Here is a 26,288-nt window from a genome sequence, read left to right as displayed (position 1 = left end):
TGATTCTGATTTAGTGAGCACAGCTCTCTAGTGGGGCAATATGGTACGACAACTGCTTAAGATATGATGGAGCGTCACCAATCAAGGCTTTGTCGGTGAGGAGAAGAATTTTAAATGTGATTCTTGACTTCGTACAGTGATGCTGTGCAGAGCAGCTAATACAGGAGTAATGTGATCTCTTTTCATAGTGGTTGTGAGTGCACGAGCTGCAGCATTCTGGATCAACTGGAGGGACGTAAGAGACTTATTAGAGAAGCCTGATAATAAGGAAATGCAGTAATCTAGTCTTGAAGTAACGAACGCGTGAACCCGTTTTTCTGCATCGCTTTGAGACAAAATGTGCCTGATTTTTTTTGTGTTACATATGAAAAAATACAATCCTTGAGATTTGCTTCATGTGGGAATTATGAGATAAGTGTGCCTGCGCTTCAGTGGCGCTGTCTCCTTTTTCTTTTTTCTCTTCTTCCTATCACCTGCGCTGTCCTCACAGGTCCCTTCATCCCCTCGTCGGTCTAACTATGCAAACCATATGCAATGCTTAATAAGGTTGCTATACCATTGAAATGTTAGATGTTTCATTCAATTCAATTCAGTTTATTTGTATAGCCCATTTTCACATTTTACAAATTTGTCTCGGAGTGCTTTACAATCTGTACACATAGACATCCATGTCCCAAAACCTCACATCGGATCAGGAAAAACTCCCAAACAACCCTTCACGGGACAAAAGGGAAGAAACCTTCAGGAGAGCAACAGAGGAGGATCCCTCTCCAGGATTGACAGATGCAATAGATGACATGTGCACAGAAGGACAGATTTAGAGTTTAAAATACATTCAATGAATATGACAGAGTGTATGAATAGTTGGTAGTAGGCATGGACCACAATCCAGACCTCCATGATCCATCAGGCAGATGGAGGTAAAGAGGAGGAGTGGGCGGAGTCTCAACAGGGCCATGGCATAGTTGGTAGTAGGAATATTCCACGACCCAGACCTCGATGATCCATCAGGCAGATAGGATCTATGTCGTCTCATAGGGTCCAATGACCCGATGAGACGTGAAGTCAAAAGGACTCCGGGGAGAAAGCAGAGTTAGTAATGTGCAATAGAGAGATACAAATTCAACCATAAGGAGAGAGAAAAGAGGAGATAGGTGCTCAGTGTATCCTAAACGTCCCCCATCAGCCTATAAGCCTATCGCAGCATATCAAGGGGCTGGACCAGGTGAACCTGATTCAGCCCTAACTATAAGCTCTGTCAAAGAGGAAAGTCTCGAATCTACTCTTAAATGAGGTGACTGTGTCTGCCTCCCGGACTGAAGGTGGAAGCTGGTTCCATAAAAGAGGAGCTTGAGAACTGAAGGCTCTGGCTCCCGTCCTACTTTTTAAGACTCTAGGAACCACAAGTAGCTCCGCATTTAGTGAGCGCAGCTCTCTAGTGGGGCAATATGGTACTACAAGCTCCTTAAGATATGATGGAGCATCACCAATCAAGGATTTGTAGTTATATATGTTGCATATCATTAATCGCTACTACATCTGTCGGATTACAACACATTCAATTAATATGAGTAATAGGCATGATGGAAAAGTTGCAAGCACCCAGTATATTCCCAAGTGTTAATAATTAAGTGTGAAAGTATATTGATTCTTTTAGAGTTATTACACCTCAAGCAACAGCAAAGAGCCCCCAGTGTTGCTGTACATATTCAGAGTTAAACATGTTTGTGTAAAATAGACAGTGTTAAAGTGAATTGACTCTCAGAGGTTCATGTAAGAAAGCAGCATATATAGAGTAGTACCACACGCCTCTCTCTGTCACGACGCTATTAGAGTGGACCCAATAGCACGACTCAGACAGGAGTAACAAAGATTACTGTCTTTGGTTGGAAACAGGCTGGGTCAAAACCGGGAGATCAGTCGAAGAAGCAAACAAGTCCAAAAAGGGGCAGGGCAGAGAAACAGAGGTCAGGGCAGGCAGGCAGGGTCAGAACAGGCAGGTCAGGAATATACTCTAATAACGCTGGAGAACTTGGCACGAAAACACAAGACAATCTGGCAGAGGACAAGTGGAAGTGAGGGAGCTAAATAGTGAGGGACTAATGAGGGGATGGGCTGCAGGTGAGAAGGGCGTGAGGACCAGGTGAAGGGAATGAGGGACTAACGAGGGATCAGAGGCAGGTGAGGGGAGTTGGATTGACGAGATGGTGTGACAGGATGAAAACAACTATTACGAAAAGGAAGGCGTGGAGCTAAACTGTTACACTCTCACCCAGTCCCCCCATAGCTCCATAGAGACTGTGTATGCCCCATGGCCACTTAAACTTAAATTAATTAAATAAAGTCATGCAAAATAACCTCAAAAAGTTTACTTCACGATTTCAGCAGTGCAACAAAACAGGGCTATTAAATGTGGACTCATAAATATTCGATCTCTGTCATCTAAAGCTGTATTAGTAAATGATTTAATATCAGATAATCACATTGATTTATGTTGTCTTACTGAAACCTGGCTGAATCATGAAGAATATGTCTGCCTAAATGAATCGACTCCTCCAAGTCATATTAATACTGACATTCCTCGAGGCACCGGCCAAGGAGGTGGAGTAGCAGCCATCTTCTACGAGTCACTACAGGTACGAGTTCATTCGACAGTCGTATCACAGTCGAGGAACTGTATAAAATGACAAAGTTACCTCTTTTACATTACCAGCTTGTCCTCCTTCCATGGATGTGTGGCAGGAATACGCTAGTAAGAGAGAAAGAGGGACGATCTCGATTGTTCTTCATTGTAGACAGATTCTTAGAGAACTTATTCAAGTGTTTTCTGAGTAAAGTATCATGGAGGATGACGTTTACTTTCAAGTTATTGTTTCTGATAGAAAGCTTGAAGATGCCATACCTACGTCATGATTTTAGTCAACAAGAACGTGGCTGGCAAAAAGAGAAGTACCTTCCTGTAAAACTTGCTCCTGTCCTTCTGGAGCCAGCTGGTTTGGGCTTTGTGGAGAGAGATCTTGTGGACTGCAACCTTTAAATGTTGACCTCGAAAGAATTGTTGGAAATCATGAATATTCACCACTGCCAGTGAGGCTTCCAACAGCAGACAGCATTGAGCAAATGTTGAAGGAGCTCACTGATTGAACAGTGGAGCAACATTAGATCAGAGCATAGAGAGACTGCAGCAGTCTAGGAAGAGCTACCCAACTTCACTAAAGGTCATGAGATCGATTACTGAGACCAGGACCCAGAATGCCCAGAGCCAACTCCATGTATAGTATGGAGGTGCATTCCTTCTGGATCTGCAGAACTGCAAGCCCCCTTCAGCAACAAGGGTAGCAGTTGGGGTGCATCGTAGGGCTGAACCCTCCGGATGTGAACCACAGACGGGAGGGTGGGCTTTGTGAATCGGGATCATCACACAGATGTGAGGCGAGTCTATTGGAAGAATCGTCAGACCCCCTCCCACGCTCGGGGTGACGCCCCCTCCCTTGATGGGGGTTGTCTGTGTGAGATTCACAAAGGTGGATATCTAACCGTTCAAATGTTAACAACTACCGACTGACACGTTCTGTACCTGGACGTGCAGGTGTTTACTCTGAGCTCAGTGGCGGTCATCCTGTTGTCTCTGATGACGTCACTTGGTGGAGTGAGACAGTGATATTGATCCAGCAACAGTGATTGTGATCCAATAACAGTGATATTGATCCATTAACAGTGATAGTGATCCAATAACAGTGATATTGATCCAATACCAGTGATATTGATCATCATCCAATAACAGTGATATTGATCCAGTAACAGTGATATTGATCCAATAACAGTGCTATTGATCCAGTAACAGTGATATTGATCCAGTAACAGTGATATTGATCATCATCCAATAACAGTTATATTGATCCAATAACAGTGATATTGATCCAGTAACAGTGCTATTGATCCAATAACAGTTCTGGTTCAATGTGGTCTTGGTCCTGAGCGCCAGGAACGAGGCCAGGATCTGGGCGAGCTGGAGGAGGAGGTAGAGGGAGTGGACGGCTCTCTCTCGGGCAGTGCATGGTTCTCAAAGATGTCCGTGCCCCACCCCACGAACAAAATTTTAACTAAATGGTCCACGCTGAATTTGTATTGAAATAACAACTTTGTGTGACTCCTGTGACTCTGTGCTTTTTCAAATAATAGAATAAAGAAAATTGCAATCACTTTTAACCGAACCAGATTGATCCATCAGACCACAACAAATAAAAAGTGCAATCACTTTGTTAGAACAATGCAAATAAAGTTGTGCAAAAAAGAAGTGATATTTGGCAAATAGCTTATTGTTGCTGCAATTAACACATTTGACACTGAATATCTTTTCAAGATAATAACAATAAGTGCAACCTGTAAAAAACTAAACAAGTTCAAATATTTGGCAATAAAGAGTTTTACACTAAATATCTTTTCAAAACAATCATGTGCAACCGGTGCAAAACAAAATGTGTGCAGATGTGTGTGAGCCATCAAGTTGTATCAGTATAAGTTCAAATTCACTCAGATTCTCAAAGGAATCAATATTCCCTTGATCGAGAGACGGCAAATTAATCATTATAATTGAATTAATAAATGTGACTCCAAAAAGTATATTAAAGATACAATAATGATAAGCTGAGTCCACCTCCTCTTTGCAGAATAATATGTGTACAATTTAAATTGTACTTTCCGGTCTTGTTTGACACACGTCATCATATGACGGGTGTGTAATGTCTCTGAGACAACACGTTTCCTCGTGAGAGGACCACGGAGCTTCACGTGAAACAGCTGAAGCTGAAGGCTCCCGTCTCCTCACATAGTGAAACTAGAATGGGCACTCGGTAGAGCGCATACCTTCGCATATCACAAGATTGGGCATAGAATTATGAACATTTTGGCATTAGTTGCATGCCAATTGGATAAAAATTGACCGTGCTATGGTAAAAAGAAGATGTTGACCTTTCCATGACCTTGACCTTTGACCCGATTGATCCCAAAGTCTAATCAAATGGTCCCCGGATAATAACCAATCATCCCACCAAATGTCATGCGATTCAAGAAGATTTTGACCTTTTCATGACCTTGACCTTGACCCGATCGATCCCAAAATCTAATCAAATGGTCCCCAGATAATAACCAATCATCCCACCAAATTTCATGCGATTCGGTTTAAAACTTTTTTTGTTATGCGAGGAACACGCATACAAATAAATAAATAAATAAATACACGGCGATCAAAACATAACCTTCCACATTTTCAATGCGAAGGTAAATATTAGTGTCAAGATTTCAGTCATTATTTTACTGAAGCTGACTTAATAAGTTATTTCAGCACTTTGGATCCACAATACCTTCATTTAAATGGAAATATGTTTTGTTCATGTAAAAAAAGTTCATGTCACATAATAGTCTAATATTGTTTAATTTATTTATTCTTTTAATTCAACATCTTAATTTGTTTCACATACTCTAATCAAGTGCTCTTATCATTTACCAAAAGACAGCTGGGCATTGTCAACCATTTCATAAGCCTTTTGACATGTTACTTGAGAAGAAATTGCAGTTAAAATGTAAACATAATGCAGCTTTGTTTGCTGTGATTGTTTACCTATTTTAATATTTAAATCAGTTAATAAATGGGTGGACTTTGCAATTGACTGAGTTCTTACAAATGGTCAATGTATGGACAACCGAGTACTTTAAATTGTGTATACATATATTAGCTACAATTATACGTGTCTTTGCCAAGGACAACACAGCCAGCGAAGCCAGGGATCAAACCACCGGTCCTTTAATTAGAGGACAACCCTGCTCTACCAGAGCCAGTCGCCCGCAAGAAGTCTTCTCAGTTTGTCAAATAGGTGCATCCAAAACTGGAAACACTGTCTGCAAGATCAGCCACCATCACTCAATGCACTGGTTTCCAGTGCTTGGACCAAAGATACTGTTACTGCATTTCAGCCACATGTCCATTTTCTATTTCTTATGTCACATCTGGGTCTGTCAGGGCATCTACCAGCATCCATTACATCATCCATAAAGTAGCCAGTAATTATCTTTGGAGGATTGTTTTGTTCCAACCCATCTATGTATCCACTGTCCAATTAAAATGGCTAAAGCAACCACACGCCAGAGCTGCTTCTCCTTCGAAGCCTTAAGGGTGTGTTCGCTTCGTACAAACTGTGAATTACAGCCACTGTTAAAGTAGTCTTCAGTGTACTCACAATACCTCACATTTATAACTTCTCATATTTGTATCATTACAGCTTCATTTTCAACTTATACTGGTGGAAATGGGGTCCCATAAACTAATGAGGTGCAGTCAGTGATCAGATGGACAATACTGCATCTACAAGTTTGAGTACATTAACGGTCAAACATTTGGGTGAAGAGGAACATGAAATGTTTATCATACAGCGTTAGGCAATTATCCTTAGCGGGACAGGAAGTGGGATTTATTGGCAGAAATGGTATAAGGTATTGGTGATATGATACAGCTCACAATACAAGGGATATGATTCCAAATACTGTCCATATTTTGCTTCTTTAAAGCAATAATTTAAGTAAAACTAGTGTTAAGAACACCACCATGTGCATCAGATCAGAGTAAAAACTCACCAGTTCACAAAAATAGAACAATGAGATCTGCATTTAACACTCCATAAAACACTTTAGTTTAGCCTGAGCCACGTTCTGTCACCAATATGTGCACGTAAACGATTAATATAGTGTGAGGACAACAAAACATAATATTGGAAAACTCAAGTGTATCAATATCATAAACCCCTAACACTATTGATTTGCACTGCATTGCCATGTTGCTAGGTTGAATGTTCAATGATGGTTTTCCCAAAATGAATAGACCAGGTAGATCAGCATTCCCAAGCATGCTGGAAATGGACAAGATAAACGGACCAGCAATCGGGATGTTGTAGTTTAGCCAACGTTTTATTAAGTGACAGATTAGTCCTTCTTGGCGGCAGCTTTCCTCATTGCTGCCAGCACGTTGCTCAGCTCCTCCCTCTTTCTCTTGGCGCGAATGTGAGTGCCAATCTGAGGAGGGAATACAACATCGTTAGACTGACTCAAGTATCCTTCTCTGCCCCTCCCCCCCACACGTCTCAGAGAAAAGCTCAACACCAGAACAATGTGAAATATAAGAAACTATCTGCAGTAGCTGTATAAAGCTGTGTGTGCACGTTGCTCTACAGAAAGCTTGATCACGAGACCACTTCATTAGTGATTGAGAGGAGAAGAACACAACCAGAACTCTAACTTACCCTCTTCTTGATAAACTTGAGGGCTCTCTTGTCCTTTGACACCTTCAGCAGCTCCATGGCACGCCTCTCATACGGAGCAAAGCCGCACACTTCACGGATCATGTCCCGAACAAACTTGCTGTGTTTGGTCAGACGCTGTGGAGAAGGAAAAAAGAGACGGCTGTTAAACATGCAACACTTTATCCGAACTGGGATCCTTACCGACTCCCTACAGAGGAAATGAGTACGGCAACACTGCCAACTTTATTTGACCCATCAAACATTGGATATGTTTAGCAGTTATGAGTCCTGTGCACTACAGCTTTAGGGGACACATAATGGGTAATATCGATCCCTAAATTAATGCAAATAATTTTGGATGAAGGCCGGTGACAAACCAACAAACTGACCCCCGACAATGCAACAAGAAGTTGTTTTGGTCATCCTGCTTTTAGCCAGTTTTAAGTGCCATTTAATGACAGAGTCAGCGAGCAATTCAACCGTAACTTGACCAACATATTATATATAACGTCTGCGAGAGGCACTTTTGTGTCTTTTTGCTGCAAATTACATTAGTAAATGAATTATAAATATCCATGAATCTACACATTCAATTCCATGGATTTTAAACATCTAATTACTATAGGAAAGCGTAGCAAGAAGAATACCCGAGTTGCACGACTATTTTTTATCCTCTAAATTTTGTGTTTGTATACACGTGTATATTAAAGTACAACTGACAGCATGGATGGTAATTTAGCAGAACCTGGAACAAGTTAATATTCACATAAAACTAGGAGCAGTGTTTAAAGCGAGGATAGAAGTTAGTCAGAACGAGGAAAAGGGCTGAAAATGTCCAATTCTTCATCGCTAGCGTCTTTTTATCTACGTAAATGGCAAAACTAAAATGGACAATTAAAACTATGTTCGGTTTGAGGTAAAAACATTTGGTTTACATAAGATCAACGGAAAAGAGTACACAATATTTCAGTAAATGGATTTGTATCAGAAAGTAAACTAAAAACTGTCCAGACCAGGACGTTTAGTCGATGCTAGTTTTAACACAGCTTAATATGTACCATCTCTAGAATATAAACGTACTGATGTAACACCAAGTTACGCTGTGAAACATTCAGTGTCTAATCATAACTACATATCCCTTGTGTTTGTATGCACAAACTGCAAAACAGCATGTGTCCTGTGTGGCATCTGGACGCTATGCTTCTTGGTGGGAGGAAAGAATCCCTGAACAAGGTGACCAGTTGAATATATTGAGCCCTCACGAGCGTCCACAGCAGATACTCACCCCGCGTCGGCGGCTGTGTTTGGGAGTAGTCACGTTCTTGGTGACTGGGTGGCCTTTGTTAAGGCCAACAGCCATCGGGTAGCGAATAGCCATGTCTGCAGGAGAGAGCACACACGCATTAGGACAGACGCAAGCAACTGGCTAACAGTAGCTGCTTGAGGAGTAACGTTACAATGGCACCCAGCATCACCCTCGGCCAACAGCAGCACAGCAGTACCACTGAACGAAGCTCAACGGAGCAAAGCGTTTGCTCAACATGGGTATAACTCTGAAATAAACACAACATGCGCCAGGTACCGGCTTACATCGCGCGCGGCAGTAATCATGACATAAGTGTGAGATATGTAGCGTTTATTTAAATACAAATTAAATATGTGGCCTGGCTTCATGTTATAATGAGGCTTTGTGCATCGTATCGAGACTGTAAACCTCGTTAAAAACAGAATTAGCTGCTTCCGGGCGATGAACGAACAGAAACAGGGATGTTGGTCAATCACTGACGGGGCCACACATTTATAGTTAATAAACGTGTTGCTCTGCTAAAATACTGGGCTCAGACGTTAAGTGAAGTACTTAGGTCACCGTAGTTTTAATTACTTCGGTAGAAACGAACGGATGGCGTAGATTCGCCGTGGCTTTTAGCTGATATTTTTCCACATTTAAGTCTTACCTGCTGTCTATGATGGCGGTAAAACCGGAAGGACTGCTGGAGGAAGGAGGGGGGTAATGAAAGGCTTGACCCGGAAGACACTTCTGCTTCTGCTCCGGTAGAGCAGTGCCCCTGCCGGTGGGAAAGAAGTACTACGGTTTTTATTGTGGCGCAAGGTGGTCCCAGCATTAAGCCTTTGGATGTAGAAAAATGACAACAAATGATGGAGGACGTCTGATGATATTTTTAAAATTCTAAAAGTTAGAATGTAAGGCCACTGCTTCATAACTGAGAATACTGATGACAGTTGTGACTTACTTTGGAGACATGTGTGAAAACACACACAAAAACACTTATTTTATTTTTTATAATAGGCAAATAAAAAATATATTGTTCTTATTTACTATTCTTTATTATGTGTTCCCTTTTTTACATGTTACTTGTACTGTACAAGTTGTACATTGTCTTTCAAGAGAGAATACATGTGTTCGCTTAGCTTGGGCAAAATTAGGTGAACCAACTAAACTACATATTCAGTGACGACACATGTTTGAACTGAACTGAATGACGGGATTTCTACCTGTAGCAACCCTGGGTCACGAATGCAAAAGATTCCTAACGGTGTATAATTGCATTTGGGTCTATAGTGGTTGTAGATTCCCCACGAGAGTGTGTGTGTTCTTCTGTTGTTTTTACAAATTGCACATCTACAACTTCACAAATTGTCAAGAAACAAAATACATTAATTCAAACCCACATGCCAGGAGGCAACTGCAGAAGATAAAAAATATAGACAGAAATAGAAAAACAAAATAAAAAAGGGAATACTAATAATTGTATCATGAGCAAATAAGGCCTTTTTGTTAAAAAACAGCTTTTTATAGTTCTATCGTTCGACTCTTTGTAATTAACAGCACTAATATATGTATGTGGCTTGTAAACGTATCTATTTATACATCATTTGGAAAAAATAGGCAATAGATTTATAATATATGCCCTTTTCTCAATGTCCGTAACCCCCCCCCCCCCCTATCACATTCTCCCATCATCCATTGCGAGACAGGAAGCGGTCTCTGCTTTTGGCGCGGTCTTAATAGAGGAGTCGGCCATCTTGGAATAACATCAGTGGTTCCGCGCGGTTTACTCTACTCTGAGACACTGTATGAGCACTCGACTCATTGATTGCCCTCCTATTGCTGGTTCAGGAGATCAACCGCTTTTGCGTCCCCGTATAACGACTGCAGTAGATACGTGAATTTTTATTCCTCACGGAGCGAAGAAGCAAACTCAGGATTGTTGAAAGAACCGTCATGGCGACAGCTACCCCAAGCCGTGAAGCTGGCCGGACGGCGGCCTCCACACCGCTCTCCCCAACGCGGATCTCTCGCCTACAAGAGAAACTAGATTTGCAGCACCTGAACGACCGACTGGCCGTATACATCGACCGCGTTCGGTCGCTGGAATTGGAGAACGATCGGTTGATGTTCAAAGTGTCCGAGAAAGAGGACGTAACCACCAGAGAGGCGAGTAACAAAAACGATTCAACTCTTCCACTCGTACACGCGCCGCCTGGCAGCCAGATCCCACCTGGCCGGTCCCGCCAGCCATCGCTCTAGCGTTACACGATGCGTCCACGTGAACAGGCGGAGGGCAGCTAGCCCTCGTAAATTTTAGGTGCCCATTGTCCTTCAAACGGGTGAAGTTCACCCGATATTTGTTTCCACTAGTTTATCGGTGCGCCCATGTTAGTTTACCGACGTTTCATTGTATTGCGTTATGTACACTGATAGAGAGACGCGGCATCAAGTTAACTTTGTCTCCGGTAATGAAGCACGCGCCATTGCACTCGCCGATCTGCATTCAAACGGAACAGAACCGGGGAGATTAAGGCGGGCGGTTCTGCGCGCCTATCTCCACTGGGCGAATCCCGATGTTCGTTTATATTCGGGTGGAACTTCGCGTCACGGCAAACGTGCAGGATGTAGAATATGTTGCATGTCAGGCAGATTGATTGTTTAAAATGATTCTGTGAGTCATACCGAGTCTGTCTGATAAAAGATCGTCCAATAACTTCTGATTAATCGCCACCGGACTATATCTCCCTCGCGTGTATCCTTATAGTATTTGTCAAAAGTTGCACTGGTGATATGTCTGAGTGTTATGGGCCCAGTCACCTGAGCCGCGGAGTGTTTCCAGAGAGCCCCGCGCTCAAGGGCTATACGTGCACAGTGTTTACAATAGCACTACTTTTGTTCTGGGAAAATAATGCTTAATTTCCGTTTTTATTCTTGTTGACAAAGTGCAATATTTTCTTCGCCAGGGTTCAGTCCCAAAACAGTTATATGTACTTTTTAATTATTATGTAAAAAATATTTCGTAACATGTGATATATACTTTTATCCCAAAACATGGATATCATTAAACATCACTGTATACAACAACAGGTGGAAATACTTTTCGATCACATGCATGTGGTCACACCAGGACCCTGAGAAGACCTACATACACCAGTGTGTGTTATTAAATCCCTCCACAGTATGAGATCATTTCTCTGCTCTCATGTAGGATGTGAAACAAACGTGTACCAACAAATTGGTTTGTGTACATAAGTGAGGTGAAAGGATCTATTGCCTCTCAACATGGCTATGGTTGAGGGTGGCAGCTGACAAAGGCTCCCACAACAACGCTGTCTGTCAAGACAAGATTATTAGCTGAGCGGTTGGGGTTTCAAGTTTCAAGTTTCAAGTTTTGTCATCCCTTTTTATAAGTATAATCGTTTTTTGTGAAATTTATGTGCAAAACACCCACAGCAGAATAAGAATGAGAATAAAATACACATCCACACAAAAAAAAGAAAAAAAGTATTATATATATATAATAAATAATGTAATAATATACATCAATATATATATATATATATAAACAAATAAATAAAATATACACTTTTTTGAGATATATATATATATATATATACAATATATATATACAATATATATATATATATATAAAACAGTGTAATAAAATATACACCATGGCATAGATATTCACAGAATATGTTCTGGTGTATAGTGTTAATGAGGGTCTCATTAACATGCGCTAAAAGAATGCATAGCTGTCTAGCTATGTCAACAAAGCACAGAGAAACTCTGAGACTTCGCTCTCTGCATTACATTAGGTATACATTACTCTAATATATTTCCATAGAGCACATAGATGTTGTACCTTTTTGAAGTACCCAACCTGAAGGTGTAGTATAAATCCGTCAGTCCCCCCCTGTAGCCAACAGTACTGTTAGTTGGCCTCAGCACTTTGCCACCGATAGTCACAAAATGTCAGCGGCAAAGCTTCTGAAGAGGTGGGACCCACATCTGGCAATCCCTGCAGGGTTGTATACCGAGTTGGGATGCCTTCAGTCTGCTCTTTCGATTGATGTTTAAATAGACTATAAAAATAGTGCACTGGCGCGATCATAGTTCAACAGCATCGGGTAGGATTCTACACCCGCTATCTGGAGTTAACTGGCCGGGTCGACATGTGTTTTTGATAGTCTTGTTGGAATGTATGTCCCTCAGGAAATAAGTTATACCTATGTGTACAGATTGTAAAGCCCTCGACGCAAATCTGTCATTTGGGCTATACAAAATAAATGTATTGCAATTTAATTTCGTTATTGATGAGTGATTTATCCTAGTGAAAGTAAATAAAGGAATTGAGAATTGCAGGATATAAGATGGTAGATGTATTTGTTGTCTGTTGACCACTCAACGCACTTTACACAACATGTCATTCAGCCATTCACACACATTATTACACTGACTGTGTGTGAACAGTGTGTTATTGGGGTTATTACTGTATTGTTTACCCAGCTAAGCTGTCTAGTAATGTCTGGGTATCCCTCTCTAGGTGACCGGCCTTAAGTCTCTGTATGAAGCGGAGTTAGCCGATGCTCGACGGGTTCTGGATGAAACTGCCAGAGAGAGAGCCAGGCTCCAGATAGACCTGGGCAAGGCCCAAGCTGACCTTGAAGAAGCCACACGCAGGTGATATGATACAGTACACAAGTCACATTGTTTGAGATGGGATGGATGTGGAAACCAGATGATCGTTACTATCAGGGTCCCTTGGAAGGGCAAGTCAGCGGGAAGTGTGAAGCCATAACTGTGTTGTCCTCCCTCTTTCCATGTGTTCCAGTGCCAAGAAGAAGGATGGGGATCTTGCTGCAGCGATGTCCAGGGCCGGTGGATTAGAGGGCCAGCTGCACAAGAGCGAAGCAGCTCTTTCTACAGCTCTGAGCCAGAACGCTGCTCTGACTTGCGAGCTAGCTGATCTCAAGAGCGTGCTGGCTAAGGTGAGTACTAGGAGGTCTTCTGCTCAGGAGAAAAACAAGTTAGAAATATACTAGTAACGGTTAAATAGTGTGAAGACAAACAGTGTGGTTGGAATGAAACGATGATCCCTACAGGATGCTGTGAGACTTTAGGGAAAGCATCCTCTGGAAGAAAATGCTGGACATTTACAATTTATATGCAACATGTTGATATATTTAGAGACCTACATTGAAATTCTAGATCTGTCGTCAACAATGTTGTGCGCCAGTGTTGGAATGTAGCTAACTAAGTACATTTGTGTTTGTAAGTTACATTTTGAGGTACTTTGGAGTTTTTCCAGTTTATCTAACTTTATTAGTTAGATACATTTAGATCGTTATATGAGTTTCCATGTGCTCATGTTTCTTACAGGCAGAGGACAGCCATGCTGTTGGCAAGCGCCAGCTGGAGGCGGAGACGCTCATGCGCGTAGACTTTGAGAACCGCTGTCAATCACTGAGTGAAGAGCTGGTGTTCAGGAAGGGCTTGTTTGAAGAGGTAAGAGTGTGTGACTCAAAGAAAATTTTGGGCAATGGTTAAAAACAGTGAATAGCACTATTGATTCAACATTGTGATGATAAAATGTTTTTGTTTTTGTTCCTTGGTGTACCATAACGTTTTGCATTGTGTTCAGAAGGGAATACAATTCCTGTCTGTATTTAAGGCAGAGAGATTGTTCTGACCGATGGATGAAGTTTCTCACAGTTGCTTTCTGGGCGTCTTCCTTGTGTTCAGGAGGTGCGCGAGTCTCGGCGTCGGAAGGAGACGAGGGTAGTGGAGGTGGACTCTGGGGTCAGGCATGACTACGAGTTCAAACTGGCAGAGGCTTTACAGGTATGTTGGGATGAATGGTAACCATTGTCATATCAGTGGGAGGACTGAGCAGTACAAGCAATATACTTACACAACATATATAGCAATATCAGTGATAAAGTATGCACATATGGGGTTGATATGAACACAAGAAGTCCCTAGTAACTTGATCATTGACAACAGCAAGAGACAATCAAATTACAGAGGCAATGGGGTTTTTTGCGATGTGTCTGCAATACATTTTCACTAGTGTTCATTTTAATGACATTACTGCAGCTATGACCATGTTGGTGACAATTCATGTGGGGAAAAATCATCTACTCTCAAAAAAAATCTTAGTTGAATCTGTAAAAACAATTGAACTACGATTTTTGATTATTGGCTCTCAATTTTCATAAACATTATTTTTTGCATCTGGTTTTGTCAGAATTAGCTGATGTCTACACGAGTAAAGTTAAAGAGAATAATACCATGCAGCTTGATGCTTAACTCTGCTCTCCAACCGAGAAGACCAAAAGCTCAGTCAATTGTGTGAAGTAGAGAAACAGCGTTGTGACTGACGACGTGTTTCTGTTGTATTAATGGAACACGTGCTGTGGGAATTACTACATGACTTAAGGTGGAGCTTTCATTTGAGAATTATTCCCAATAAGATTTGTCTGATCCCACCAGGACCTGAGGAGGCAACATGACGAGCAAGTCTCTTTGTATAAGGAGGAACTGGAGCAAACCTTCAAGGCCAAGGTGATGGACACATCTTTATGTTTTTCTTTTCCTTTTATCTTTGAGGCTTTGACTCGCTACAAACTCTGTCTTGTTGTCACTCCAGTTGGATAATGCCATGATGTCCTCTGAGATCAATGACCAGGCAATGGGTTCAGCCAGAGAGGAGCTGCAGGAGTCCCGAATGAGAATCGAGAGCTTTGGGTACCAGCTCAGCGCCCTGCAGAAACAGGTACTGCTTTGTGACACACGCCTCTGCGTTTCAGCTCCATGTGTTATTCAGCTTAGCGAGTTGCTCATTGGCTTTATGAATGAATGGTCATGCTGGTCGCTCGCTTGTGTGTCGGAAGGCGGCTGCCTCTGAGGATCGCATCAGAGAGCTGGAGGAGATTCTGTCAGCAGAGCGAGACAAGCACCGCCGGGCCATGGAGAGAAAGGAGCAAGAGATGAACGAGCTGAGAGACCGGATGAACTCGCAGCTCAGTGAGTACCAGGAGCTGTTGGACGTGAAGCTCGCGCTGGATATGGAGATCCACGCATACAGAAAACTGCTGGAGGGAGAGGAGCACAGGTACGACGCACACACACGTACACAAACTCTGTAAAACAGCTCCATGTTGTTGTGAAAGATGAGACGTTTGATTGTGAGTTTGACAGATCTCATTCATAGCGACGGAGCAGGCATGATAGATCTGACATCAGGTTGACTCTGCGTTTCTATATTTGCATTACTACAACTTTATGCAGATTCAGTCCAATCTCAAGCCACCATGCTCGCAGGTCCAACGAGGCCGTTTTGCAGAAAAAAATACCCACTACTCTTTTACCGCATGGCCAATTTATCGCTTTCAAATGTTTGCAAAAACACAGTTTAATGCCCTGTTTATCTGTAATGAGAGTTCGTCACACAACCGCCATGTCGAGCCTCTGGCCACCTGCCGGACACTTGTGTTCCTCCCCGTAACTGGTGACCGCCGTTCCTCTTTCAGACTGAAGCTGTCCCCCAGCCCGTCTGCTCGAGTCACTGTTTCCAGGCTAACAGGATCTTCCTCCTCCCGCTCTTCCAAGAGGAAGAGGGGGGAGGCTGTAGCTAAGGATGAAGGGCAGCTGCTGGTGTCCGAAAACGCCACAGCTAGCGGAGCAGTCACCATATCACCCACTGACATGGATGGAAACGCAGTCACACTGTCCAATGATACCACTCAGGTGAGTGAGAGTCTTGGGGATTAGTAGCTTCAGTGTTCCAAGCAGAGAATTTAAAGGCTGTATTAGTGTTTGGCTTATTCTACAATACATGTTGATCATTCCACCCTGAGGCCTTCTGCTAAAGCTCCCTGTATGCTGAGTTTACCTGTGTGTTGTAGGACCAGCCGTTGGGCAACTGGAGGTTGAAGAGACAGGTTGACGATGGGGACGAGGTCGTCTACAAGTTCTCCCCAAAGTTTGTTCTCAAGGGTGGACAGTCTGTGACGGTGAGCAATATCAAGAAGAGTTGTTACTGGGCCATTGATCTCCATAACGATATGTGTACCAATGGAGCATTTTTTTTGATAATTCAATAACTAAATAGTCTGAAATAACCACATGGTTTTGTATACTTTTGTATTCATTAATCACGTGACAAATGAAATATAAGAGTATTTTCTCATTCAATTATGAGTTGGCATAGGCATGTTATAATCAAATCAGATTTCTTTGTCCACACGTGTGTCCAGTCTTTGAAAATATGATGTACTAACCTGCCCTGTGTGTCCAGGTGTGGTCTGCTGATGCTGGTGTAGCCCACAATCCCCCATCTGACCTGCTGTGGAAGAGCCAGACCTCCTGGGGCATTGGAAATGACATCGTCACCACTTTGGTCAACGCTGATGACGAGGTAAAGATTTGCGTCTTTGATTTGGGGACCGCCGCGTTGTCTGTGTTGAGCACTGTTACCGTGCAGCTTGGCATTTGTGTTTTGAGTCATGTGGTCTGACTCACTGTCCTGCAGGAGGTGGCCACAAGGAGAGTAACCAAGACTGAGGTGGAGGTCGAGAATGGAGAGGAGGAGGAAGAAGAGGAGGAGGATGTGCAAACAGTGAGTTTTCTTGTCTTTGTGAAAAGCCCACAAAAGATGAAGTGTTTTTATTGATTGTGAAATCAAACAAACACTAACTTGATATATTGTTGTCAGGTGTTATATCCCTAAACACATCTGGGCTCTAATTAGTTCCTCTTTCTAGGAACTTCGCTTTTTTTCCAAATGCATGTAATACCCCTGTAAAAATCCCTACACCAAACACGGTGTGCTCCTCCAAGGGTCTCTGTTAGTCCATTCATGAACAAACTGGATCTTGTATTTATCACATTGCCATATTAGTCTTTGCTCTGGCAGATTTAATGTTAGTTCCTGATCATCTTGTGCCTTTGAACGAGAGGTGGAGCCCAGAGGAGGAGCAGGCAAGAGTAGTCTGGTAAAAGCAGTACAGGCTCGTTCTTCTCAGAGTTGGTCACGTTGCTAATGCTGAACCAGTTGGATGAATTTCAGGGTGCTGGTCAATTCTACTGTTTAGTCTGCCAGATCAAATGCCAGTTCAGACACTTTTCATGGATTCAAGTTGGTACACTGTAATATCTGCCCGTAATGTTTGTGCTAATCTGAAGCAATGTGTTTCTCTCCAGGGAAAGGGATCCTCCAGAGAGTGTGCCATCATGTGAAGCCTTCCCCTTCTGTTGGCTTTCACTTTCCCATTTTATATATATTTCTTCTCTTGAATCACCCGGTTATGAATCTTTCCATTGCCTCATTATTATGTTTTTTTTTTTACTGTTCAAGACAATATATATTTTTTTTAGACTAATGGACTCTTTTTACCAGATCTGCTTTAATAAGTCATTTTCCTAAACACCGTTGGCAATGTTAAAGTCTGCAGATCACAACTATAACGTTTTCAAATACTCACCCCTGACAATACTATCCATGAATCGACTGAAAGAGTTATCAGAGACGAAGCACCTGATGAGCTCCTTCGTTTCTGGACAACAAACCATGAGCAGATCCAAATTACATTATGGAGACCAGTTTTTCCTCCATAATTAAGGCTTTTACGTGTTTTTATATATACGACCTTAATATGTGGTTCCCATATCGATTGTATCTGAATTTTTTATTTATGTCTTCCGTACAAAGGCCAGGTACATTTTCTCCATTTAGCCCAATATCTCGAATCACAAATGTTCCTCCCAGTCCAAATTCCTCAACAACTCTTTCGTAGGAAAATCGGTTTAAATGATGCGTTGCAGTCCAAACCTTTGGGAAACACCTGGTCCTTACATGGCCCCACACCCTCCGTCTCCGCCTCTTCCTGGATTCTGCAGAGACAGCCGGGACCTGTGGTGGTCCATGTGCTGTGTCAGTTTAGGCATCAGGAAGGAGACATGATGCAGAAGAAGAATGTTACTGTTGCTCTGGAGAATTCAGTGGAATGAAAACCTTTAGTGGCCTGGGGCATCTGAGTAGAGATCACCAGTTTGAAGGACGTGTTCAATGTCCTCAGTGAGTCAGTGTCACTGTATCCGCCAACGCTGTCATGGAACTAGGGTGACGTGTACGGAAGCTCCGCTAACTGGCAACCAAAGTGTGCTAGGAGTATGGGGGGGGTTGTGTTGGGTCAGTCCACAGCCATGGAACTAGTTTAACTCAGGCCCTTGTGTTCATGTGGGGTCTCGGTCCTGATGGGACAGATTATTGTGTGTCAGTACGGCGTGCTTTATTTCGCTAGTTATTATTTTTTCTATAGAGTGCTTGTCTGTTTAATCAATTTGTTTACATTATATACTTCATTTCTCATTGTAAGGGGGGGAGGGGGTGTTTGGGTTTCTGGGATGGTTACTTCAAGAGACGTCAGGGTTCTGAACACTACTGCTGCAGTTGAGAGCCGTCTCCTCGGACTCGCGTTGGCTTCCGGTCCAGCGGGGAGCCGGTGTCGGACAAACTGACTGAAGTTAATACTGATCTGATTTGAGTTGTAAGGCTCAGATGTGAAACAGGATTCAGTCCCTCCAGGAGTCTTCATGATTTTAGCACAAATGTTCACGTGTTTTCAGCGGATCTCTGCAATATATTTTTCCAACGACCAACTTCATCATGAAAACTGGTCTTACTGTAAGTTCGACTGAGATGTCTAATAATGAACCTTCAGTCTCACCAAGAACCACTGCCATTGATGCCGTTATTGTTGCATATTAGTATGCATGAGCATCAGTTTGTTACTTAACACAACTTTTTAAACTGAAAACCGAAAATATCAAAAAGGCAAACTTTGGCCAATAGTATAGAGTATTTTGTAGAAAATCTTGTCCACCAGAAGCCGTGTCCCTGGAGGGGCTGCTCCAGGACTGTCTGACCATTTGTGCTACAATATAGATGTGATTTAGTGAGATTTTTGTTGAGAACATCATTTAACCTGGTATTGTTAACGAGGGGGCAGGTAGCATGCCGAGTGCGTGTTCTGATTTATGATTAACTGTTGAACTACTTTTTGTACACAATAAATGTTTTACATATACACACTGGCTGTCTCTAGTAGTTTTTATTGTTACATAGAATGGAATAAATACCCAGCACATACTGACTCATGGGGTCTTTTTTCAATTCAGTTTATTTTATATAGCCCAACATCACAAATTCCAAATTGGCCTCAAAGGGCTTTACAATCTACTCGTATCCCTGTCCCAGGACCTTACATCAGATCATGTATTCCATGTTTCTCCATAGATTAGTAAATGTTGCAAGCTGCCACATGAAACTGACCCAGTTGACCTCTCACTGGAGGACATTCATAAATTTACACAGTTATTGTGTTTTCTGAAAAGTTACATTTAAATAAAGTACCGAATACTGACTTGGTGCATTTAGGTCAAATCTACAGATACTGAATACATGTTATTTTCTTTTAATTACTTCTGAAAAATGACGAAGCAAAAAGATTTTCGATGATAATGTTTATAATGTACATGTTTCTCAACTCAAACGGGTGCAATCATTATTTTATTTTTGTGTAAAAAGTCATTTTCGTTTATTCTGTTCCTTGTAAGTGTTCGTGGTTGTAATAACTTAATGGTCTTAAAAGAATGTCTCTTTTCCCACATGTTTACACATTTATTCTCCGCTGTGTGTCATGAAATAAAACCATCCTGGCTATAGTGGACAGCTTAAACAAATTAAATGTGCCAGAAGGAAATCAAAAAGAGCTCAATTATAGAAGCATGCATATAACATTTCATAACAAATGTATTTGGTTATTTCTTAATTGCAAGGTTCCATATTTGTGTAATTCTTTTTCAGGATATAATGTCCAACTTAATTGAACACGTCGTCCAGAGGAAGCAGTAATGTTAAGCCGCAGTACAACACCAACAAAGAAGGAAGGATGCTCCGCCTCGGATTGGCTAGTACTCGTTTCCGTCGATGGCTTTATTGGTTAGGTTTAGACACGAGAAGTGCGATTGGTTAGGCATCGGAACGCCGGGCTAAGCCAATCAGAGGACGAGTGGGGCGGCCAATCGAAAAACGGTCCACGGGCTCTTCCGGGTTGATGGACGTGTTTACTTTCCGAACTGTTAGCTGTTGCTGGTAAGGACTCTACCGGCTGTTCAGGATGCTGCTGGTTCTGTCTGAAGACCATAAGGAACATCTCTCCTTCTTGCCGAAGGTTGACACCGCAGGTCGGTAACTGGTCCTGGATCAGGACCATGACTTTATGGTTAGCTGCTGTGAGTTACGATGTGATAGTCACCTGACTGCAATGCTGCAATACTGCACTGAAGACTGTTAAAATGAAAGTGGGTTATTAGTCTATTGGCTTCTTTCGGGCTCAGAGAGCATGTCGTCCTTCAAACAGAAGAGCGGCGGTTCGATCCCCGGACCCCCCAGACTATATCGATGTACTTAATCCCATATTGCTAAAATGTTTAACTAGTCCTGATGGGCAGGTTGCATCTTGCAAAGTAGCCCCTCATCAGTGTATGATTGTGTGGGAATGATGACAAGTAGTGTTTAAGAGCTTTGAGTGGCTGGAAGACAAGAAAAGATATATTCAGGTGCAGTTCTAAGTTATTCCAGTTTCTGTTGATAACAAATAGGCCTACATTGTTTAATTGTACACTTATCAGAATAGCTCCACGGGATAACGGGTGCCTCACTATAGAGTCCTAACCCTGAATGTGAATGGGAACATGTTGATTTATCAAATTAAGCATGTGTGTGTTTTTTGTCTTCAGTGGTTGGAGAGTTTGGTCGCATAGCGCTGGAGTTCTTGAGGAGAGGAAGCAGTCCTAAGATCTACGAGGGAGCAGCCAGTAAGACTACAGCTTTTACCTTACAGTTGATTGGTCCACTCCGACTGCTGTTAAATACTTTACTCAACACTGGCAGTAGTGGACTTGTCATGGGCTATATGGCGTAAGACAGTTTTGCTCAAAGTAAAGTAAAGTAACAGTGATCACTTTACAGCACACAGTGTCACCGTACAATGATGATCAGTTAAATACTTTAGTACAGTTTGATTCATCAGTACTAGTTTAAAGACGGAGCATGTTGGAATAGTCTGGTTTGATAGCTAACCGACACATCCCATGATCATTAGTGTAACAGAACAGACCTGCTAGGAGTGTGTAACGGCCCACTGCTTGCAGGGAAGCTGTGTGTTCCGGTGGAAATGGTGCAGCATGGAGTGGAAGGCCTGATGTACCTGATGACCGAGAGCTCCAAACACATGGTGACTCACACACACTCTGACACTCCTCTCTGTGGTTGACATGACACGGATTCAGAAAAAACTGTTTGACGACCAGGTGTAGGTTAGGGTTAGGGTTGAAATGGCAATAGACAGGTTATTTTATTGTAGTAAATATTGACGGCACATTATAAATGCTTTAAGATGATTCAATTAAATATGGTTTATTTTATATAGCCCAATATCACAAATTACAAATTTGCCTCAGAAGGCTTTACAATTTCTAGACATACGACGTCTGTAACGTAATTCAGAATTGGCAGCCTGGAAGAGCTTCTACAATAATACGAGTCTGCTGTAGTTCTCTCCATTAGGGAGACGTTTATTCACTGATCAAAAGCAAAGTACAAACCACGGGGAGCTCTCCTCAACATGCAAGTCGAGGCCCGAAAACCACACTTCTCCTTAGCACATCAAGATTCCATCTTTTATACCCAGATCTCGTCACAGGAGCATATCCCATCCCTCGTACCCGCGGGTGGGGGCTGTCTGTTGGCCGTGCGCCCCTCTTGGTATGTGTAAATACTGATAACAAGTGTGAATGTTGAATACTGTCAGGCGTGTAGCTGCCCTTGAGCTGCAGACACAATATCTCTCTCTCCTCACAGGCAAAGTGCCGTCTCTTCTGATGTTTTGCCGGAACCTAGACATTACGGTCCCTTCAATAAATCAGATTAATATTAACAACGTCCCTGTCCCAGGACCTCACATCGGATCAGGAAAAACTCCCAAGAAATAGAAAAAAAGGAGAAAACATTCAGGACGGCAACAGAGGAGGTTCCTCTCCCCCCGGATGGACAGAAGTAATATAATAATAATAATGACACCGTTGCCGTTTTGATTGGTTCTTTATCAGCCTCGCTTTCACTGTGCAACTCCCTCTGTCAGAATGCCTTAACATTAAATTCTTATTCCTGGTGGGTCGGGAGAATCCACAGTGCCTGGAGCACATTTCAACACCACACTTCTTCCTAACACGTGCCTTTTCTAAAATGTGTCCTGATGACACATGGCTTACTAGGCTGAATTCTGTTGTCGAATCTGGTTGTCTTTGCGACAGCACAGCAAACACTAACACTTGGATAAGCAATTGGAAAGTGGTCTGCAACCACCTCCATAGATTTGACTTCATCCAGACTTTTAGCAGGACAGCCACAGATATCATCCTGTTAATGGTGCCAGCACATCATACCAGTGATTCAGCACGTACAGGATCAGGGCCTGGAAGTGTGCTTTTCTACGTTTCAAACGTCACCGTCGTCTGTAACGTTTGGTGATCAGTGGTGTGTTTTTAGGTCTGCCTGTGTCATGGAAAAACTGAGCCCCCTATTTCACCAGGTGGGGTGTACATTAAAATATTGGGTCAAATGTATACCATTGTGTGCCTGTGCATTTGCGCAGATCTCTGAAGAAGATTTCCTGGACTCTGTGTTGGTTCTGGGGTTTGGTGAAGAGCTTAACCAGACCCTTTTACAGGTGACTTTTACTCTATTTCTTTTGAGCTGAGATGATTTGTCATGCACACATTGCATGCCAGCTCCCTGCGCTCCAGCTGAGTGTGTGAGGATTTGTCTTGCAGCTCTACCTGCAACACCAAAATCTGATCCGCAGCATCCTGAGACAGCTGCCCTCCAGCCTGCCTGCCTACCACAACCTTGAATGGAGACTGGATGTGCAGGTGTGTGTGTTTGTGTGTGTGTGTGTGTGCGCGTGTGTTTCTGTATATATGCTAGATTATTTAGAAATTATGAATCATCTGTTTTGGAATGAAATAGAGAATGTAGATTAGATTATGTTTGCATATTATATTCAGTTATTTGCAATCTTTTAGTGTGTAATTGTGTTTGTTAATTAATTGGTGTTTAATCACCAACTAACTTTCCACCACCAGGACTTGTGAGTCCGCAGGTCTGAAATGAGGAACGGTTACATAAGAAAGTCTGCGATGGGGGGTAGTTTATTTACAGTTGTTCCGCTTTGTTGTTGTTATGTTGATATATATTATCTTGTTACAATTCGTTGATGACACAAACCATGATTATTTTTTGTTCCTAACCGTAACCAAGTAATTTTGTGCCTAAACTTAACCAATCGTTTTACAACGTTAGCCATGTGATGCAACGCCAATAAGAACCGCATTTATGAAACGTGGTTTTGGTTTGGTTGTACAATGACAACATGTTTCTGGTGACTGGGTTGCCTTTATCACTGTTGAGATTTGAACTTCTTCTCCCATATGTCTTGCTGCCAGTTGGCGAGTCGTCCTATCCGCCAGCAGGTCATTCCCATGCTGACGATGCGCCTGCTGCTGACGGGAGGCTGTGACCTCAGCAGGAGGGTTCTCCAGACAGACCCCAGCACCCTCCTGCACCTCATCTCCACACTGGAGGCTGCTCTGGCCGCCATAAAAACCAATCATGCTCGCCGCATATTTCGCAACATCAAATGACCAACCCCCTCCTGCCGCCCAGGTCCTTTTCTGTGTAACCTGTTTCTGCTGTGACACGCCACATTATTGCCTTTAAACCTGGATACATGAAGACGGGTCTGTGTTCTGACCTGCTCCTGGATGATAAACTCTGGTTTTGTCCATCTGACTGCCAAACGTCAAGAGTCATAATACTTGCCAGAAGGTATCGACTTTATTGTATATAATGTTTCTTCAGTGCCGCCGATGTTGTATTAAAGTGTAAGACACATGAAGCTCTATTCTTGTGATTTGTTAAGCCATCAGTTAAGGCAGAGAGGCATTACATTACATTACATTACATGTCATTTAGCAGACGCCTTTATCCAAAGCGACTTACAATAAGTGCATTTCAACCAAGAGTACAAACTAAGAACAACAAGAATACAGGAAGTAACATTTCCTCAACATAGTCGAACTACAAAAGTACCATAAGTAAGAGCTATTTAAGTGCCACTGAAGTGCAAATCTGTGTTTTACTCCAGATATAGTTGGAAAAGGTGTGTTTTCAGTCTCCGACGGAAGATGTAGAGACTTTCTGCTGTCCTGATGTCAGTGGGGAGCTCGTTCCACCACTGAGGAGCCAGGACAGCAAACAGTCTGGATGTAGAGTGATTAGCTCGAAGTGCAGGAGTCACAAGTCGATTGGCTGTTGCCGAGCGGAGCGAACGTGCCGGGGTGTACGGTGTGACCATATCCCGGATGTAGACGGGGCCCGATCCGTTCAGAGCACGGTACGCCAGAACCAGTGTTTTGAAGCGAATGCGGGCAGCCACCGGAGAGCGCGGAGGAGCGGAGTGGTGTGGGTGAATTTCAGGAGGCTGAAGACCAGTCGAGCTGCTGCATTCTGGATGAGCTGCAGAGGTCGGATGGCCTTAGCAGGTAGACCAGCCAGGAGGGAGTTGCAGTAGTCAAGGCGTGAAATGACCAGAGCCTGGACCAGAACCTGTGCCGCCTTCTGAGTAAGAAGAGGCCGTATTCTCCTGATGTTGTGCAGCATGTACCTACAGGAACGCGCTGTCGCAGTGATGTTGGCCGTCAGGGAGAGTTGACTGTCGAGTGTCACCCCGAGGTTCCTGGCAGTCAGGGTAGGGGCCAACACAGAGCTGTTGAAGGTGGTAGTCAGGTCATGGGTGGGGGAGCCTTTCCCTGGAAGGAATAGTAGCTCGGTCTTGTCAGGGTTGATTTTCAGGTGGTGAGCAGACATCCACTGAGAGATGTCGGTCAGACAGGCAGAGATTCGTGCCGCCACCTGTGTTTCGGATGGTGGAAACGAGAAGATCAGTTGGGTGTCGTCAGCATAGCTATGGTAGGAGAAGCCATGCGAACGAATGACAGAGCCGAGAGAATTTGTGTACAGAGAGAAGAGCAGGGGACCCAGGACGGAGCCTTGAGGAACCCCAGTAGTGAGAGGACAAGGATCAGACACAGATCCTCTCCACGTTACCCGGTAAGTGCGGTCGTTAAGGTAGGAAGAGAAAAGTGCGAGTGCAGTGCCTGAGATCCCCAGATCCTGAAGAGAAGAGATCAGGATCTGGTGGTTCACGGTGTCAAATGCTGCAGAAAGGTCGAGAAGGATAAGGACAGAGGAGAGAGAGGCTGCTCTAGCAGTGTGAAGCTGCTCAGAGACAGCCAGGAGGGCAGTCTCTGTCGAGTGGCCGGCCTTGAATCCAGACTGGTGAGGGTCAAGAAGGCTGTTACTGTGGAGATAGGACGACACTTGGTTAAAGATAGCTCGCTCCAGAGTTTTGGAGAGAAAAGGAAGAAGAGAGACCGGTCTGTAGTTGCTGACTTCAGACGGGTCGAGTGTGTGTTTCTTCAGGAGAGGATTGACTCTCGCCTCCTTCAGAGAGTTAGGGAAACAGCCAGTTGAGAGGGAGCTGTTAATAAGATGGGTGAGGAAGGACAGAAGGTCA

At 43.0% G+C, this 26,288-nt stretch overlaps 3 protein-coding genes across 3 annotated transcripts; 2 read left to right on the top strand and 1 right to left on the bottom strand.

Moving 5' to 3' along the window:
- Positions 1-6,941: 6,941 nt before the first annotated feature.
- On the bottom strand, positions 6,942-9,263 carry rpl36 (ribosomal protein L36). The gene is made up of 4 exons (XM_056414425.1): positions 9,248-9,263; positions 8,578-8,672; positions 7,293-7,427; positions 6,942-7,065 (listed from the first exon to the last, which is right to left on the bottom strand). The coding sequence occupies exons 2-4, from the start codon at positions 8,668-8,670 to the stop codon at positions 6,976-6,978; spliced, it is 318 nt and encodes a 105-aa protein (XP_056270400.1). The 5' UTR covers positions 8,671-8,672; positions 9,248-9,263; the 3' UTR covers positions 6,942-6,975.
- Positions 9,264-10,335: 1,072 nt separating this feature from the next.
- Positions 10,336-19,680, top strand: lmnb2 (lamin B2). Its single transcript, XM_056414424.1, has 13 exons — positions 10,336-10,749; positions 13,130-13,266; positions 13,418-13,574; positions 13,966-14,091; positions 14,329-14,427; positions 15,079-15,150; positions 15,236-15,361; positions 15,480-15,700; positions 16,119-16,335; positions 16,494-16,601; positions 16,886-17,005; positions 17,120-17,206; positions 17,791-19,680. The coding sequence occupies exons 1-13, from the start codon at positions 10,537-10,539 to the stop codon at positions 17,824-17,826; spliced, it is 1,719 nt and encodes a 572-aa protein (XP_056270399.1). The 5' UTR covers positions 10,336-10,536; the 3' UTR covers positions 17,827-19,680.
- Positions 19,681-20,694: 1,014 nt separating this feature from the next.
- commd2 (COMM domain containing 2) lies at positions 20,695-24,608 on the top strand. Its single transcript, XM_056415381.1, has 6 exons — positions 20,695-20,835; positions 21,391-21,468; positions 21,805-21,887; positions 23,307-23,381; positions 23,485-23,583; positions 24,157-24,608. The coding sequence occupies exons 1-6, from the start codon at positions 20,769-20,771 to the stop codon at positions 24,352-24,354; spliced, it is 600 nt and encodes a 199-aa protein (XP_056271356.1). The 5' UTR covers positions 20,695-20,768; the 3' UTR covers positions 24,355-24,608.
- Positions 24,609-26,288: the final 1,680 nt, after the last annotated feature.

The sequence above is a fragment of the Pseudoliparis swirei genome, chromosome 5 (genome assembly GCF_029220125.1).
Source record: "Pseudoliparis swirei isolate HS2019 ecotype Mariana Trench chromosome 5, NWPU_hadal_v1, whole genome shotgun sequence".
NCBI lineage: Eukaryota > Metazoa > Chordata > Actinopteri > Perciformes > Liparidae > Pseudoliparis > Pseudoliparis swirei.
This window is presented reverse-complemented; position numbering and strand designations above follow the sequence as displayed.